Here is a 17,896-nt window from a genome sequence, read left to right on the forward strand (position 1 = left end):
AGCTGCTTTAAAATCCTATCACTGCCTTGCTTAATCTACAAATGCAAGTTCAAATGTGAAGACATCCTGCGATTCTTGTGTATATTTTAATACATTACTGGCAGGGAAGGTCAACAAGTTTAACACATTCTCAAATTCTGGCATTGTATGCTTGTTTTACAAATCAACAGCCTGAAATAAAATTTCAAAAGAAACATATGGGATTAGTTAGATCATTTATATTCAGAATAAAAGAGTAGCTTGCCTACGAAACAATACTAAATGTGCTATTTAGCAAAATACAGGGTATCACTTACTAAATTTAGGACCAGCTTCTATTTTGGAGAGAGAAAAATGTATTTTAGGTTACCTCCAAAATGAAATGTCTTCACGGCTTTTAAAATAGCTGGAAAGTTTTACAACATAAAATGCTTACTAAATTGCGTAGCCGGTACTAAAGCTTTCCTGCTCGCAATGTCTTGAACAGAAATGAAGATTTATTTATTACTTACTCATTGAGAAAAGCAAATATCTACTCGCTGCACAAAGCAATATGTAAGAATCATGTCTTCCTTGCTGTCACTTAAATTGCAATATTTCTATGGCCAAAATCAAAGGTTTTTTAATTTTTAGGGTTTTTAAAGAATTTTCAGGTTTAGACATCAATATATTTTGAATCATCCTATTGAGTCTTAGGGAATACGGAGACCAAAGCATTGAGGAGATCAAGCAACTTTTCAACAAAAAAAAGATGGTGGCCCAACATGGGAGGCTTAGTTCTACTGATCAAGACTAATGGCTGGAATACACGATAAGAAAATCTGCAAAAATTTCCGTTCAGCGAGCGATCGGCCAATATTCTACTCGTTAATGCCCGGCCATCAATGAGCGATATGGATATTGTGAACGAAAAATACGGTTTGAAAAACACGAAAAATTCTGTCGTCTCGTTTGCGAAAGAACAATATTCTATACGTTGGTGTTGAGGTCATTCAGTTTAAATCTGTATAACCTCATCACGCATGCCCGAAAATATTTGGTCGGCGGGCAACGGTCGGGCGATATTCGGACCGTGTATGTTGGCAACGTTTTTGACCGACAAATACTTTTTCAAAAGTCGTGGTCGAATGATCGGGCGATATTCTAATCGTGTATTCATACCATAAGAAAAAGGGACATTCTTTCGATGACAGCGAGGTGTACATTTTGGACAGAGAAGGCAACTAGCATTTTTAAAAGAGGGCCAGCAATAACTGCACCCATACATCAAGCAGCAATGGTAGCCCCCCATACATCAAGTATGAAAGAGGTACTATAAAGCAAAATTCTAGAAAGATATTAGAGCAGAACTTAACTCTCAAAGGTAGTATGTTCCTCTTTAATGCTCCCCTTTCCCCAATCAGAATTTCTGTCACCATTCTTGGCCTAGGCTAGAATAATGTGTACAGGGTCATGCAGCTTCCTGGGATGCTTGCATCACAACTCCAAAGAGGCTGCAGAGCCCTCGGGGAAAGAGGAATGGGGGTGGGGCTGGACAGGAGGGGGTCATCGGCAACAAAATACCTGCTCTGTGAATTCCAATCGCAGACCACAGTGGGACAACGCTGGATTCGCTGGGAAGTATTTGCTTTCAAGAGCAATACAGCACCACAGTGACAAATAAAACATGGCAGGGAGGGGAGTTGATTAACGCTTTGAAGGAATCATAAATGGAATTACACATTTACCTAAAACAAAAACAAAAATTCAATGTATGCAATTAGAAAATACCTGAACATAATTTTTTTTTTAGCAATTGTTTACCTTGTAGAACAACAATTAGACTCAGAGAGGATGGGGCAATACGTGAGCCAACCAGGCATCACATGAGATGCCAAGGAACATACTGACAGGGAGAGAGATAACCTGAGCAGTCTATTGCTTTTACTTCTCTGTTCATTCATAGGAAATTGACGGGAAGTTGACCTAGCTTTATTCCTTAATTGCTGTAGAAGAAAATCAAGTCACCAACCAAGGGCTGTGTAAACCTCCGGAAAAGATAGGCAAAAATACAAATCCTTTGGCAAGAAAAACTGCTCCTTATAAGCATCTCCACTGTGTATTTATCCATCTGCTTGGAGTTCAGCTTTACTTACTTTCCCTCTGAATGGCACTATCTAAGTAGCACACCACACCTAATAAAGCAGCTTTAAGACGTTAATGTGGATAATTGTATTCCTTCAGACAAGTGAAAAATGGTTTATGCTGATGGTGCATCTCAAGTAAAAGGTCTTCAAAGAAGGCAGCTTAAACATAAAAGGTATTTGGGGAAACTATATATACCACTCCTACCCTATAAATGTCATTTCACTTCCAAAGTTTGATGAGAACTACTTAAAATACAAAGTCTGCAAATACGGAAAGAGACACTTGAAATGGAATGACGAACAACACAACTTAAAACAACAACCACTTGATAACGCCTGTGTAAACATTTTAAATATAATTACACTGCCTGGCCAAAAAGTCGCCACCTGGAATTAACTAAGCAACTAACTAAACTAAGCATGCAGTAACTATCCTATTGGATGTGCCCAAAGAATGAGGTCAGCTGACTACCTGAATATACTGAATGACCAGGTTATTCCATCAATGGATTTTTTCTTCCCTGATGGCACGGGCATATTCCAAGATGACAATGCCAGAATTTATCCAGCTAAAATTGTGAAAGAGTGGTTCAGGGAGCATGGGACATAATTTTCATGATTTCATGGCCACCACAGAGTCCAGAACCTAACCCAATTGAGAATCTTTGGTATGTGCTGGAGAAGGCTATGCGCAGTGGTCCAACTCTACCATCAATACAAGATCTTGGTGAAAAATGAATGCGACACTGGACGGAAATAAGTCTTGACACATTGCAGAAGCTTATTGAAACAACACCACAGAAAATGTGCACCGCAATCAAAACTAAAGGCGGTCCAACGTGTGTGACTTTTTTTGGTGGTGACTTTTTTTTTGGCCAGGCAGTGTATAAACTGGTAATGGTAATGCTCCTTGCAGATTATTTGTCTCAATATGATATGACAGATTACATTCTACTAAATGAGTTATCTCTAGTCAAGCTCTTTCTTAAGAGGTATTCTTTCAGTAGAACCTGGGCTTTTTAAAGAATGCTACTGGAAGCCACAACAATGTGATGGTTCAACTTTTGAACAAGTCCCATTATTTTTATAAAACATGTTCTATACATTTTATAATTGGTATAAGAATCCCAGCACATCTGGTGATCAAGATGTAAAATATTCACATTTTTAACAAGTTTTAGTTAGGCTGTGTCTGGAAACTGGCTACTCACTTAATGAATATTAATCTCAGTTATGCAACCTGTTGTTTATAATGGTATAAAGGTCTTTAAAATGGCAGTTCATGGCTAGACAAAAGATTGGAGAATTATCAATTCTGACTAAAAGCCAGTTTTACTATTTACAGAAACAAGTTTGCTTTTTTGTTTCTTTGAGATTTTAGATCCTTGGATTTTCCCGGCACCGGAAGGCTCATGATGTCATCCTTGACTAGGTGTGTGAAAAGTTGTAAAAGCATATGTATGTTTCCTTTTTTCCTTTTTCTCCTAATGTGCAATATTTTTGTTTATATCGAACAATCGTTTTTAAATATATGGTCTTTAAGTTAAGCAGACCTAATATATTAAACACAATAAAAAACAATGAAACAATGGATGCTGTGACAACAAAAAGGTAATAAGACTGCATAGGACTAGAAACCATTATTGCCTGGGGTCTTCCTGTGAGCGGAACAGTGGTGACATCACCAAATCTCAATCCAAACCTCCTCAAACTAGCAATCAGGAGCAACAGTGCCTTAGATTAACACTGCAGACCTAGGCATCCTCGCATACTACAAAGAGAACGGCTATTTTTCAGGAGGAATTAAAGATAAAGGTGTATTTTTAGAATACTGCTTAGGAACAGTTAACACTACTAGCTGTCCCCTAAAACATAACAAATCTTCACTTTTTGAGTTCAAGTCCACTTTAAAGAACCCCACAACTGCAAGCAACTTCACTTCTATTATAAATGTTATCCTAAGAATCCTGTGCTGTGGTTATGCACATGTTAATAGAACTTGTGTGTTGCGCGTTGGTATGCTGCAGTGCCATTCATTCTTTTTTTATTTTGATTGCAACAAGTAAAGATATGACAGTACATTCCCAATAAAGCCTTATTAACAATCAACAGAGTCTGTGTCCTGCATTATATACATATTGCATAGTTTTTACAAACTTTCTTATAAAGTACATAGTTGGAGAAAATTGTGGACTACAGGGAACCCAGGTAGATCAGACAGTAAGGAGTGAATTGGTTCAGGGACCCCATATTTTATCAAATCGTTAATAAAAGCCCCTAGTAGTGAAGGCAAGTTGGTATAGTGGGATGGCCGCTTCTTTGCATAGAAATGAAATATGTGCAGCAGTTTTTTTGGCATGGGAACTCACCAGACGTTCCACCACCAACCCTTACATGCAAAACTTAGACCTAACACACTTGTGACCAAAACTATTGTATTTACAAAAATAGACACAGGGCATGATAGAAGTCTGCTTTTTGGCAACAAAGTCGAAATCAGAGCAGAGTTTGGCTGAGATTAGGCTTATACAAGAGTTGGGGTGTATAATAAGTTTGATGGTGCAACTTAAGTTGTATAACACTTTGGATGATATAACTGAGGTCATATGTATTTCCTCCACATCTTCCCAATCTGACCCCAAAAATTGGGGTTTCATCTCAATAAAATTAGACCTAGCTCAGGAGGAAAAAAGTTACTTTAGTACTAAGAAGTTCTGAATGATAATGGAAAATCAACTTGATCTCATCAGATGATAATAGGCATTTTCCAGTACATTTTGGTGGAGCATAACTGTGAAAGTCAGCAGGTACTGCATGTTGCAAAAAAAAAAAAAGTATTTCGGAGGTACCCCAAACTTCTCCTGCATCATAACAAAAACCTTCATCTTACAATCATTGAAAAACTAGTGAAGAAACTTTATGCCCCTGAAGGCCAAAAATCCAGCACTGGGAACTCCAGGATCAGGGTATTACCCCATATAGGATTAATAATAGAAGCGAACAAACCAGCATAAATCAGTCGGAGGGCTTTACGAGAGGATTTTATGATGGAGGCACCTGGTAAAAAACACGTGGTTTGTATATACAGAATTAGGCAGGGATTCAAAAGTGAACATAATGGCCACCTCTGTCACCATACAGGCGTTACCCTTTTACGGCCTAAGCCAGTCGTGTCTTGGAATTCATTGGGCTGTGAGAAAATATAGATGGAAGTTAGGAAATACCAGTCCTGCTTGTCCCACTGGGTGCCATTCATTCCTAAAGGAGGCAACGGAGACAACCTGTCAACGCAAATGTGTTTCAGCCTAGCGCCAATGCATGGCACCATATTACTATTGGGGCTTTTCCACTGCATGGTATGGCTCGGTATGGCTCGCTTTGGCGCTTTTCCACTGCATGGTATCGCATGGTACGTGTTTGAACGGTTCAGTAGGGTTTGGTACAGCGGCGCTTTTCCACTACATGGTACGGCTCGGTATGGCTCTCTTAAACAGTACCACCTCGGTTGGGGTTCCAAGCGGGCCATACCTATACCATATCCCACAATCCTTTGCATGCAGCCTTGATTGTTTGTCACTACTAGCCACTGATTAGTCAGAGAATCCTTGTAATCCCACCCACTTACTACTTTAGTGGAAAAGCATGAGCTGATTAGAGCCTATACCAGTGATGGCGAACCTTGGCACCCCAGATGTTTTGGAACTACATTTCCCATGATGCTCAACTACACTACAGAGTGCATGAGCATCATGGGAAATGTAGTTCCAAAACATCTGGAGTGCCAAGGTTCGCAATCACTGGCTTATACAGTGCCGAAAGGTACAGACTCGTACCACGCAGTGGAAAAGCAAGCCGAGCCGAGCAGGGCCAAGCAGTGCCGAGTGGAGCCGAGCCGGTACTCGAAGTGGAAAAAGTGCCATGTGTGTTGTGGTGCATTGTGTGAAAAAAAAAAAAGTGTGAACCTTGTCTAGCTACCACTGAGAGTCCACAGCAGACAAGACCATTAAACCAATCCTATTGGAGGCAATCAATATTGGGATTTAGCCATTTCTCTTGCTTATTTTGTTGTACATAATTGCACATCCTTTTTTCTAAATTAACATATTGTTTCAAACTCAGAACCAAGAAAAGCCTAGCAACCCTTATATTAGCATGTGTTTACTAACAAGCCTCGAGGTTTAAAGGGTTACCTCAACATTCCTTTTGTTCGTGATGTGATTCACGCTTTTCCTTAAGGTTTTGATGTCATTTTGACCCACTTTATCACAACTGTCTGCTAGTACACACCCAAATAATAGTTTTAGCTGCCAAGGCTTTCTACACCCACTTCATCATGCATACAGAAATGAACGTAACTGGGGATTAGTGCACTCCTTCGGGCAGGGATGTCCTAGGAAATCCACGGAGCTACGTGGGATCTACAATTATGATGAATATCAAAGACTCTGACAGCTTAATTAATTCAGTTGTTATGTAAGTGTTTAATTTAAACAATTCCTAAAGATTAGGAGACGCCACTGTAGAATCATTTCCCACTGAAAGGACCAGTTTAAACTGAACTAAAAATGTATTGCAATTTTATCCTAAATCTGATATTTAAGTATGATCATTTTTACATAGTTCCATTTGTCCAGCTTAGACGAATAATATACAGTATATTTAAAAAATTATATACTATACTCTTTATCTATATCTATTTAAGATAATAAAGTGATCACTCCTTAGATAAGCAAGCTCCTTTTTTTTTTTTTCTTTTTTTTTTGGTTTCTTTTAGGTTTTTTTCACCATATAAACGTAGAATTTACACACTTTTTATCCCTGGGTGGCTACACTCACTTCGCCACTGTATCTATGGAGGGAGCCAAGGTTGTCACCCAGGATGGACTTCAAACATATCTGTATTTTTTGCATCTCCAATACATGGGGGGGGGGTGATGGAATTAGTAGTTCACACAGGAAAGAGAACATTGTTTTTTTGTCTGTTCATCTCAAAGGCAAGATCAACAGGTATTTTCTGAATTTGCCAAAAATGCTCTTAGCCTGAGATAAAGGAAAAAAAAAAATGTAGACATCTCATCTAAGCCTTGGTAAATTGCAACATGCTATGTTTTTGGCCTGAACCACCCTCCTTTTCTCTATTTTTTTATTTTTCTCCCTTTTCACCTTTCTCTAGCCTTCTCTATGCCAACCCTTTTTGAACCCTATTCCCCCAACTATAATGTGACATTCAAGCTCAATACAGGCTCTATTCCCTACCCATGAGATCACATATAACCCGATATCTGCAAACAAAAGTTTATAATCACCTAAGAGGATCCCCCATTTTCTATAGTCTCAGTCCTTTCATTAGGGCGGCTCATAGGATCCAACCTTGGGGTCTGGGATCTTATACAAGAATCAACTTCAATTATATATTTTGTCTATCATCATGTATAATAAACTGAAATATCTTGTATCTAATGTTAAAGTGATTGTAAAGTCTCATTTTTTTTTCTTGTTTTTTTATTTAAAATAACAGACATGTTATACCCACCTCCTCTGGGCAGTTGACTTGGCACAGGGAAGCCTGAATCCTCCTGTTCTCGGGTCCCTCCTTCCTGCTGCTAGCCCCTCTTTCCTATTGAGTACCCCCACAGCAAGCAGCTTGCTATGGGGGCACCCAAGCTGAGCTGCAGCTCCATTTGTCCATTCACACACAGAGCCGCCATTTGGTCCAGCCCCCTCTCTCGGCTGATTGGCTAACTGACTTTGACAGCCACGGGAGACAAGGGTGCCATGGCTGTGTCCCAGCCAATCAGGAGGGAAAGTCCTGGATGGCCGAGGGACTCGTAGACATTGCTGGGGAGAGATTGGGCTCAGGTAAGTATTAGAGGGTGCTGGGGAGGCTGCTACACCCAGAAGGTTTTTTTTTATTTTAATGTAAAGAATGCATTAAGATGAAAAAAAACCTTCTGACTTTACAACTCCTTTAACTCCAAGGCACCAATGGTACGTAAATATGTGGCCTCTCGACGGGTGGGCTTTGGAGAGGCTGCATATTTGCGTACCGATTTGAAGACACAGCTATGCCAAGAGCGTGCTTTCCGATCATGTAACCATAAACCCCGCCCCACCTCCCGGCCTCTGAAATCCCTTAAAGGGCCAGGAGGCGCAGGAGCGAAGAGCTTAAACTTAATTTCCATATTTGGATGTTTTTGATCCAAAAATTAATATCAAACATTTGTAGCACCAGTGTATTGTTAACTTTTGCTTTCCTGAAAATGTATAAAATAAGTATAAATATATTATATTTTTGGTCTAAGCCTTAACATTTAATGCTATCATTTCTCTAGTTAGAATGTGGATCCTGCCCTACCAACACCACGCAGCTTATTTTACAATAGGTAACACCTAAATATTACTTCTTTTTACATCTGCTAATGAGGCACAATGACTATTACCCATTTTTTGACAAGTTAAAAATATGTTGCATTTTTATGGAGTTCAAGTAAAAAAATGTAAAGTTCAGCATTTATAATAGTAATAGCTGATGTTTTAGAGTTCCCTTTAAAACAAGAGAATTAAACCGATAGAGAATATTACATTGACGTAATCATCCTTCCTTGCCATGTGGTACAAGTTAAATAACAAATGTATGCAGTCACATCCACCCATTGGGTTTAATAAAGGGTTCGTCTAATGTACTGTGACAGTAATACATGCACAGGCCCTCACTAGACGAATTACAAAATATAATGTTACTTGCCCCTACAATCTCAAACTTTCAGGAGACAGTCTATTTTCCTCGGCATTAAAAAAGAACACTGAGATTTGCAAAAATAATTCTTTCCATATGAGCATCCTGAAATTAGCAGAATGCTTAAAGAGAAAAGTTTAATTACATTTTTTCTTTAGCTGAAATCAGGGTTTTTGAAATTTGTATTAATTTGCATTTTAACATACAAAAAGAAAAATCTGTACTTTTTACTAGCATCTGAAATAATATATACCATAATTATTTAGAAAAGGAAAAAAAAAATGCTATAGTTAAGTTATTAGACGCTACATAAATACACAAAAACAGTCTATCCTGATGAGGTAACACCCATTAAAAATTATACAATACAATTATATATATATAGTCAGTATATTAAAAACAATATTAGGAATATATATAATATAATAATATAAAACTATCTATCTTAATTACTAATCTATAGTGATGTTAACAATTTCTTTTTCTTATTTGTTTTTTAATATTCAAATTAAACAAAAGTTATTAATTTATGTAAATACATAAAACAAATTATGTACCACATATAACAAACAAATCAATGTTTGGTCGCTAGAAGCAGGTTTTTGCCTTTTGTTAGCCTTTTAAATATTTTGTAGTACACTCCCTCATATGCAGGAATCAGGTGCTTCCTTAAGCCTCGTACACACGGTCAGATTATTAAACGATTTTGCGTCCGATTTTTGTTGCATGCTAGTCTCATATGGAAAGTGAAGAGGTTAATTTCATACGAAAATTCCCGTACGACAGAATTCTACTTCAGAAGTGATGTCATGTGTTGAATTGTTTTGTATGTGTTCTTTCGTCTCCGAGCATGCCTAGTCTTGCTCTTACAATTTTTTTCAGACGAAAACTGTACTAATTAAATGAAAATTGGACGTTGTTTCAACGTACGATTAAAATTTTATAGCCTGCACATCCAGATTTTGTCATCCATAAATTCGTAATCGGCTGTCGAAAGCACTATACTAACAATCGGAAAATCAGCAGATCATTCGTTGGACAAAATTTACTTCAGATTTTCGTATTGTGTGTACGGGCCTTTAGATTCCGTCACTCCTCCATACATGGCTCGGTATAATCCAAAAGACAAATCACACATTATGTATTCACAGGCAAAACTTTAATTACTCGGGGGTGAAACATGTCAGAGGGGGGGTCCTGGGGGTGTGACCATATACTGAGTCTTGTCAGCATATTAAAATTCACCTGTGAAGATATCATCAGCGTACCGTGTTCCGTGAGAATTACCTACCCATGAGAAAAACCTACCCTCGTCACTTCCAGTACACGGCTGTGTGTGTAACGCGAGCAGTTACATTAAAACAGCTGTGCTGCACTATGAGTCATCTCCGCTCCTGTCCCTGTCACTTCCCTGATCTTGGCTAGTAAATATAAAAGCGGTGGCGGCTGTATGAAAACCTAAATCACGGAGCCGCCAGCCGCTTTTATATTTACTAGCCAAGATCAGGGAAGTGACCGGGACAGGAGCGGAGATGACTCATAGTGCAGCACAGCTATTTTATGTCACCGCCGCGTCGGTAGGTTTTTTTTAACGGACACCGAGATCGTTTCAGACTAGTGAGCATGCGCACTAGTCTGATCCTCAGCTCTTCCATTAGGTATCCGGGGCTGTGAGCATGCGCACTGCTGCGCTGCTCAGCTGTTCCTGGCTGGAAGTGACGAGGGGGTAGGTTTTTCTCACGGGGTAGGTAATTCTCACGTTACAACGGCTTTTCTTTTAGATTGTATTGAACTTTTTAAACATATTTTGCTTCTGTAAAAAATGTAATTATATTATGGTAAGACTAAATCTTCTGTTAAATAATAATACTGTATAGTTATTATTGTGATTATAATTATTAATAATACATTGTAATCACATTTTTAATCACAGTAAACAATATTGTTTTTTTTTTTTTTTTTCTCAAAATTGTCGCTGTTTTTTTTGTTTATAGTGCAAAAAATAAAAATCGCACAGGTGATCAAATACCACCAAAAGAAAGCTCTGTTTGTGGGGAAAAAAGGACGTCAATTCTATTTGAGAACAGTGTCGCACGACCGCGCAATTGTCCGTTAAAATAAGGCAGTGCCGAATCGCAAAATATGGCATGATCATTAAGGGGGCAAATCCTTTCGGTCCAGAATTGGTTAATGGGGCACAGACTGGCAGGTGTTCTAATCTCTCCCCACTCCATTCCAAACCGTAAAAAAGTTTTGCCTTTAGTTACACTTTAAAATAACACAGTGCCGAATCGCAAAATAGGGCCTGGTCTTTCATTAAGGGGGCAAATCCTTCCAGTCTTAAAGTGGTTTATTCTCTACTTTATCTTTACCTCAAACAACTCCATTCTCTGCTCTCCTCATTAGTCACCTCAAGGAACCTCCCAAATATCACAAATCAGACGCTGGTGATATTTTAAGGGGTGATGATGTGTGACAATCGTTAGATGTAATATCAAATACTAAAATGTGAAAAGTTGAGAGATTCCTATGCTCTGATTGCTTAATTTATTTCTGGTACAATTCATTATTTGTAGCAAGTATTGCATGATTAAATATTGGGTGAAGAGTTACCTTTTTTGGCCTAACTTTTGCGTTGAAGTGATGTAGTAAAATCCTGCAACAAATACTGCATGAGGTATTTGCTTTGATTTATTGGGGTAATCCCTTAGACAATATGCTGACGATATCACATGGTACAAGCAAGGAGCACATGCAGTAAAGCTTTGTAAAGGAACCCGTAGTCTGGAATACTAGCAAATTCAGTCACGCATCTATGATTTCAGCCATGGCTGATACTATGCTACAACAGATTTACTGAACTGTATCTTCTATGACATTCCATTAACAAAGAGAGCAAAGAACAGAGCACAGTGAGCAATGTCTACCAAAGACTTCAAACTACTAATGGAATTCTGTGGATTCAGCTTATCAAATATTTGACTGATCTCTGTGTTGACAAAGCTGTAGCTTAGTATATATGCACTGAGCATTTGATATTGCCAAGCGAATCATATAATAAAAGTTTTTACATGTTGAGTGAGTATAATGTTAAAAATTATCTCCTATCATTTTCCCATATAAAATAAAGACACCAACGCTGAACTCCAGACAGATATGAAAGACACAAATTGATGCAGCTCGGTATTTATTAACAAAACGGTAAAGTTCAACTCTGGAAAATGTGACAATTATCCCTTGCCATGGGGCTGTTGATTTAGTCTAGGGATGAAGAGAAGCACTTTAACTTACCTGATCCCCAGCAGATGGCGCTCCCACATGTTCCAGCGGTAGACTGTCACTTGGTGCCATCATGTCCAATGCAGGATTTTAGTAACACTTGACATCATCATCAAGAAATCAGCTCTGGATGACGACAAGAGATTAGAAAAGCTGGAGCATGGGGGACAAGATGCTGTGGAGACCAGTCTAGGGATGAAGAGAAGAACTTTGACTTACCTGATCCCCCAGCAGATGGCGCTCCCACATGTTCCAGCGGTAGACTGTCGCTTGGTGCCATCACGTCCAAGGCAGGGTTTTATCAAGACTTGACATCATCAAGACATCAGCTCTTGATGAGGACAAGAGATTAGAAACGCTGGGACATGGGGGGAGAAGATGCTGTGGGGACCAGTCTAGGGATAACGAGAAGCACTTTAGCTTACCTGAGCCCCCAGCAGATGGCGCTCCCACATGCTCCAGCTTGGCGTCATCACGTCCAATGCAGGTTTTTATCAAGACTTGACATCATCAAGACATCAGCTCTTGATGAGGACAAGAGATTAGAAACACTGGAGCATGGGGGAGAAGATGCTGTGGGGACCGGTCTAGGCATAACGAGAAGCACTTTAACTTACTTGATTCCCCAGCAGATGGCGCTCCCACATGTTCCAGCAGTAGACTGTAGCTCAGAGTCATCACGTCCAATACAGGGTATTATTAAGACTTGACATCATCAAAACATCAGCTCTTGATGACGACAAGAGATGAGAAACGCTGGAGCATGAGGGAGGAGATTCTGTGGGGACCAGTCTAGGGATGAAGAGAAGCACTTTAGCTTACCTGATCCCCCAGCAGATGGCGCTCCCACATGTTCCAGCAGTAGACTGTCGCTCAGGGTCATCCCGTCCAATGCAGGGTATCATCAAGACTTGACATCATCAGGACATCAGCTCTTGATGAGGACAAGAGATTAGAATTGCTGGAGCATGGGGGAGAAGATGCTGTGGGGACCCGTTTAGCAGCACAGAGGAGAGGAAGATTGGGTAAGTAAATCTACTAGAACAGGTTCTCTAGACCTAAGTAATTAACCCTTGTAGTGTGGGTGCAGCCCCACTGCAAGTGATAATTTTTAGGTTTTCTGATGTCGGGCTTTAAATTTATTGTAGAATTTAATTTGATATCAGCCTCTTGCAAGCCTTGCTACCCCTTCTGGCAGCGCTCACTCAGCCTTGGAAAAGAAAGGAGCAATAGCGGCAGCCAAATAGATGTTCTGTATGTAAATGTGGTGACAGTAAGCATGATGACAGGAGAAGAAATGAGAAGGATGACTCCTGCTGCTCTTTTACTGTCCAATCAGCAGGCTGAAGGCAGTTAGATGACACCACTGTATTCCCAAATGAAACAGGAAAAGTGGTATTTTGCTCCTGGATGTGTTGTGTGGCAATGAAGAAGAAATGAGCATAAATTGAAATCCTCTGGCAGGTAAAACAGCACCAATAATGTATTTGATCTTAGTATTTGGATAATTGCCTACAGTTCAGCAGAAATAACCTTTTCTTGTCCATGTATTTAGTATTACACAAAGTGGGTGCTATGCTAATAAAATGTGTCCCTTACCCCTTAAACAAAAGACAAGCCCAAGTCCTGAAAGGTGGGCTTCTAGAAACCAATGGTGCACCAACAGTGCAGGAAACATGGCCAACAGTGAACCAATGAAGATTCACTTCCCTCCAAATCTAAAATGTAGGAGGTGCAGATATGAGGGAGCTTTGTCCACCATTATTACCCCAGATACCCAAATAGTTTGTCTTTTTTTTTTTGCTAATTTTTCTGAAATCATTAGATTTGTAAGAAAAAAAACTCCATCACTGGGCTGGTGTCTGGAGAGCAACTTATGTTTTAATGAAACCTACCTGAAGCCGAAGTGAACAGTTCTACACAATGGAATCAAGGAAGGAACTGGCATTTTTTTTTTACAAAATTCAACATAAAATGATGCAAAATTTAAATTAAAATAAAAAAAAAAAATTAATGAATTGTAAAAAAAGTAAATTGAATTGTATCATGGCTTTTGCTTAACGTATAACTTTAGGCAAATCATTTTTTTGGATAGAGTGGGGAACATTTAGAACCTTTTGCAAGTCTTTACTGCTGCCTGTATACTTGTTGGGGAAAAATATAACCAATTTGTGCAGGGGATCACTGTTATCAAAAGAAAACGAGTAAGGGACAATCTAAAATGTTATAGCTATCACCAGAATAAGAATATGGGAAGAATAATCCAGGGACACCTTTTCAGGTGACAACTGCCTAAGAGTTTTTTACTTAATTTATGTTGTATTTGAGGATAAGAAGTACAGAGTAATCTCCCTGATGGAGACAAAGACAGCAATATAAACATGACAAGAGTTCTAACTCCCCCTACCATAAAAATATATAATTTTTAAATTAGCAACCAGTGCTGTGTAATAATACTCAATTTACTAGCATTTAATGCACCAAACCTAATACAGCCTATGTTTGCGATACAATGTGTCAAAACTTAAACAAAAATGTTGTATAAAAGATGTAGATGACCCTTAAAATTAGTATGACAATATAAACTTACCCGAAGAAGTGACTGGGATTCATCCTTGGACTTGCTATCCCCTGTAGATTGATACTGTGGTGTGAGCGGTCCTGATTTTTCTCCACTAGCTCCAGGTGTTGTACCTTGAAATCCCTTGGCATCTACGGACAAGCCATACAGAGATCTTGCTAGATGTGCAGCTTCAACATTTGGGCTATCTCTTGAAGATTTCTGCTGCTCTTGGTTGACAGATACCGTGGTCAAAAGTCCCAGCCCTATCTGAGTATAGGACGGACTTTTCCTTAGAATGTCTGATCCTCTCCAGGTAACACTACGAAGGTCATCTACTGAACCATCAGACCAAGCTTTCTCCCTGAGCACATCCTTGTCATCTGGCTTTTCCCTCTTCACAGTGCTGTCATATATGGCTTCTCCCATTTTAGAATCAGGGGTGACAAGATTGTACACCTTCATCTCAGTTTTTGGCTCTTCCTTGATGGTAGGTATCCCATGGGCCTCTCCACCATTGGATGTAGTGATCTCAGACTCCTGGCAATGCGCGGAGTTGAAGTGATCCAAAAGGGACTGAGTGTCGGCTGCTGTGAAGCTGCATTGTCGACACTTGTAGCAGTTGTGAACCCTCCTAAAATGAAAAGAACAGAACAACCATGATGTAAAGGTAAGCTTTTAATCTAATTCTAGAGGCTTATAGCAATGACAATTATATTTCTAATCTTTCTGACACCATATCCCTTTGTGGATTTCCTGTAACAATTTGTTTGTTCCTTTAAAGCAAATCTAAACCCAAAAATAAAAAAAGTAATAAATTGCAGTTTCACAGTCCTTAGATATGGAGACTGTTGGTTTCAGGCTAAGAATATTTTCCACTAGTACAGAAGACACCTAGAATGAACAAACAAGCTGACAGCACGTCAGTCTTCACAAAGCTTTATTGTTTCAGTACAAGATCACAAAAGGGTTTGCCAAAACCAAGCCTCGCTCTGACATGTTTCCACTAAAAAGAGTTTCATCATAGAGGTAACATGTGAGGCTTGGTTTAGGTGGACTCTTTTGTGATCTTGTTCTGAAATCATAAAGGTGGGCAGATTGTAGGCTTTGAGCTGCAGCTTCCTTTAGTTCTGTACAGAAGATACCTGTAGTCGACTAGAATCCTGGTTAGTACAATACCTTCATGGAGTTTGCATCTTCTCTCTGTGTTTTTTGTGGGTTTCTTCCAAGTGCTCTGTTTTCCTCCCACACTCATGAGGCATGATGGTAGGTTAATTGACTCCTGTCAATTTTCGCCCAAGTATGTATATGAATGCATATGAGATAGGGACCTTATGGCGCTTTTCCATTGCATGGAACCGAACGGTTCGGCTCGCTTTTGTGCTTTTCCACTGCTGGTACCGCATGGTATGGTGTAGGAACGGTTCGGTACGGTACGGCGGCACTTTTCCACTGCATGGAACCGAACGGTACAGCTCTCAAAAACAGTACTACCTCAATTGTGGTTCCAAGAGGTACCATCCCCGGTACCATATCCCACATTCCTTTGCATGCAGTCACTACTAGCCACTGATTGGTCAGAGAATCCCACCCACCCGTTGTTATCCCACCCACTTAACTTTAGTACTACTTTAGTGGAAAAGCAAACCATACCGTACCGTACCGAACCGTTCCAACACCGTACCATGCGGTACCAGCAGTGGAAAACCAAGCAGGTCCAAGCAGGGCCGAGTAGAGCCGAGCCGGTACTTGCAGTGGAAAAGTGCCATTAGATTGTACGTAAACTCCTTGAGGGCAGGGACTTATGTGAATGTACAGTATGTAAAAGTGCTGAGTAAATTGCCAGCACTATATAAATACATGCAATAAATAAATACACAAAAAAAAACTGACAGATCACTGTATGAACACAAGTGATGTTGATACAGCGATCTCTCCCCCCTGAGACATTGTATTTCCTCATAAGAATACACAGATCAGTGCTGCAGCCATTGGTTGCAAGCTCTGATCGAATGCTGGCTTTCCAGAATGCCCATTAAACAAAAGCCAGCCAATCTGACTTCTGTAGAACATACAGCTGTGTACATGGACGAAAAGTCAGCCATTTCCTGTTGAACCAGAAGATTTTCAGCTTGTGTGCGCCAGGCTTTAAAGTGATATTAAAGGCTTGTTTTTTAAAAAAGAAAAAAATAATTAACACGTCATACTTACCTGTTCCATGCAGTGTTTTTGCAAAGAGCAGCCCGATCCTCCTCTTCTCAGGCCCCCTCCCTGGCACTCTCAGCCCCTCCCTCCTGCCAAGTGCTCCCAGAGAAAGCAACTTGCTATGGGGGCAGCCAAGCAGGTTCGTTCCCGAGCAATGACTCTGCGTGCCCATTCACACACAGAGCCGTGGCTCGGCCCGCCCCCTCTCACTCCTCATTGGCTTACTGGCTGTGATTGACACTAATGAGAGACAATTGCTCCGGCTGTTGTCTCAGCCAATGAGGGAGTGTCCCTGGAGAGCTGAGGCTCCTGTGATCATTGCTGGATAGAGATGAGGCTCAGGTAAGTATTGGGGGGGGGGGGCTGCTGCATTCAGAAGGTTTTTTCATAGAATGCATGCAGGTAAAAAGCCTTGAGCCTTTAAAACCACGTTAATGCCTAGCAATTGAAATGTAAAGCCAAAAAGAAAAGTATATGAAACATAAATATCAAATTGTAATACAGCCAGCAAGAAAACATGCCAAAAACTACTTCTAATGAATAGTACAGGTCAGTGAACAGATTGGAGTTTTCCTTCAAATGTGTCTGTTTGCTCCATATTGGCACTAAACGTCCAATAAAGTATTCAAGTGAGTTTGAGGTGTGAGTTTTAGTTAAAGAAGAAGTAAATTCCCATTATGTGTTTGTACCTATAGGTAAGCCTATAATAAGACTTACCTATAGGTACTGTAAATATCCCCTAAACTTGCATAGTATACTGTGCCGATTACGTCATCAGCGCATGCGCTCTGAAAGAACGGCCACCCGTGCCGTTTCTTCAGGGCCTGTGCCGTGACCGTTGGCTCCAGAGCGCATGTGCAGAAGTGACGTCATCTTTGCTCCAGGCAATCACAGCACCGGAGCCCACAAACTCGAGGAGAAACACCGGGGAAGATGTCGGGCATGTCAGCAGTGTGCAGGCGCTGCTGTTGGGGCTTCGTTCGAAGGTAAAAATTTCATAATGAGCTAGTA

The 17,896-nt window shown here is 40.0% G+C and overlaps 1 protein-coding gene across 2 annotated transcripts in view; it reads right to left on the minus strand.

Annotated features, from left to right (window-relative positions):
• Window positions 1-17,896, minus strand: part of TRPS1 (transcriptional repressor GATA binding 1) — a 436,341-nt gene that overhangs the window by 186,851 nt on the left and 231,594 nt on the right. For both annotated transcript variants that reach the window (XM_082259357.1, XM_082259356.1), the window contains one exon: window positions 14,711-15,314. In XM_082259357.1, coding sequence (XP_082115483.1) covers window positions 14,711-15,314 — 604 coding nt within the window. The remainder of the gene's footprint in view (window positions 1-14,710; window positions 15,315-17,896) is intronic.

This window comes from Pelophylax lessonae, assembly GCF_965119305.1.
Source record: "Pelophylax lessonae genome assembly, chromosome: 5".
NCBI lineage: Eukaryota > Metazoa > Chordata > Amphibia > Anura > Ranidae > Pelophylax > Pelophylax lessonae.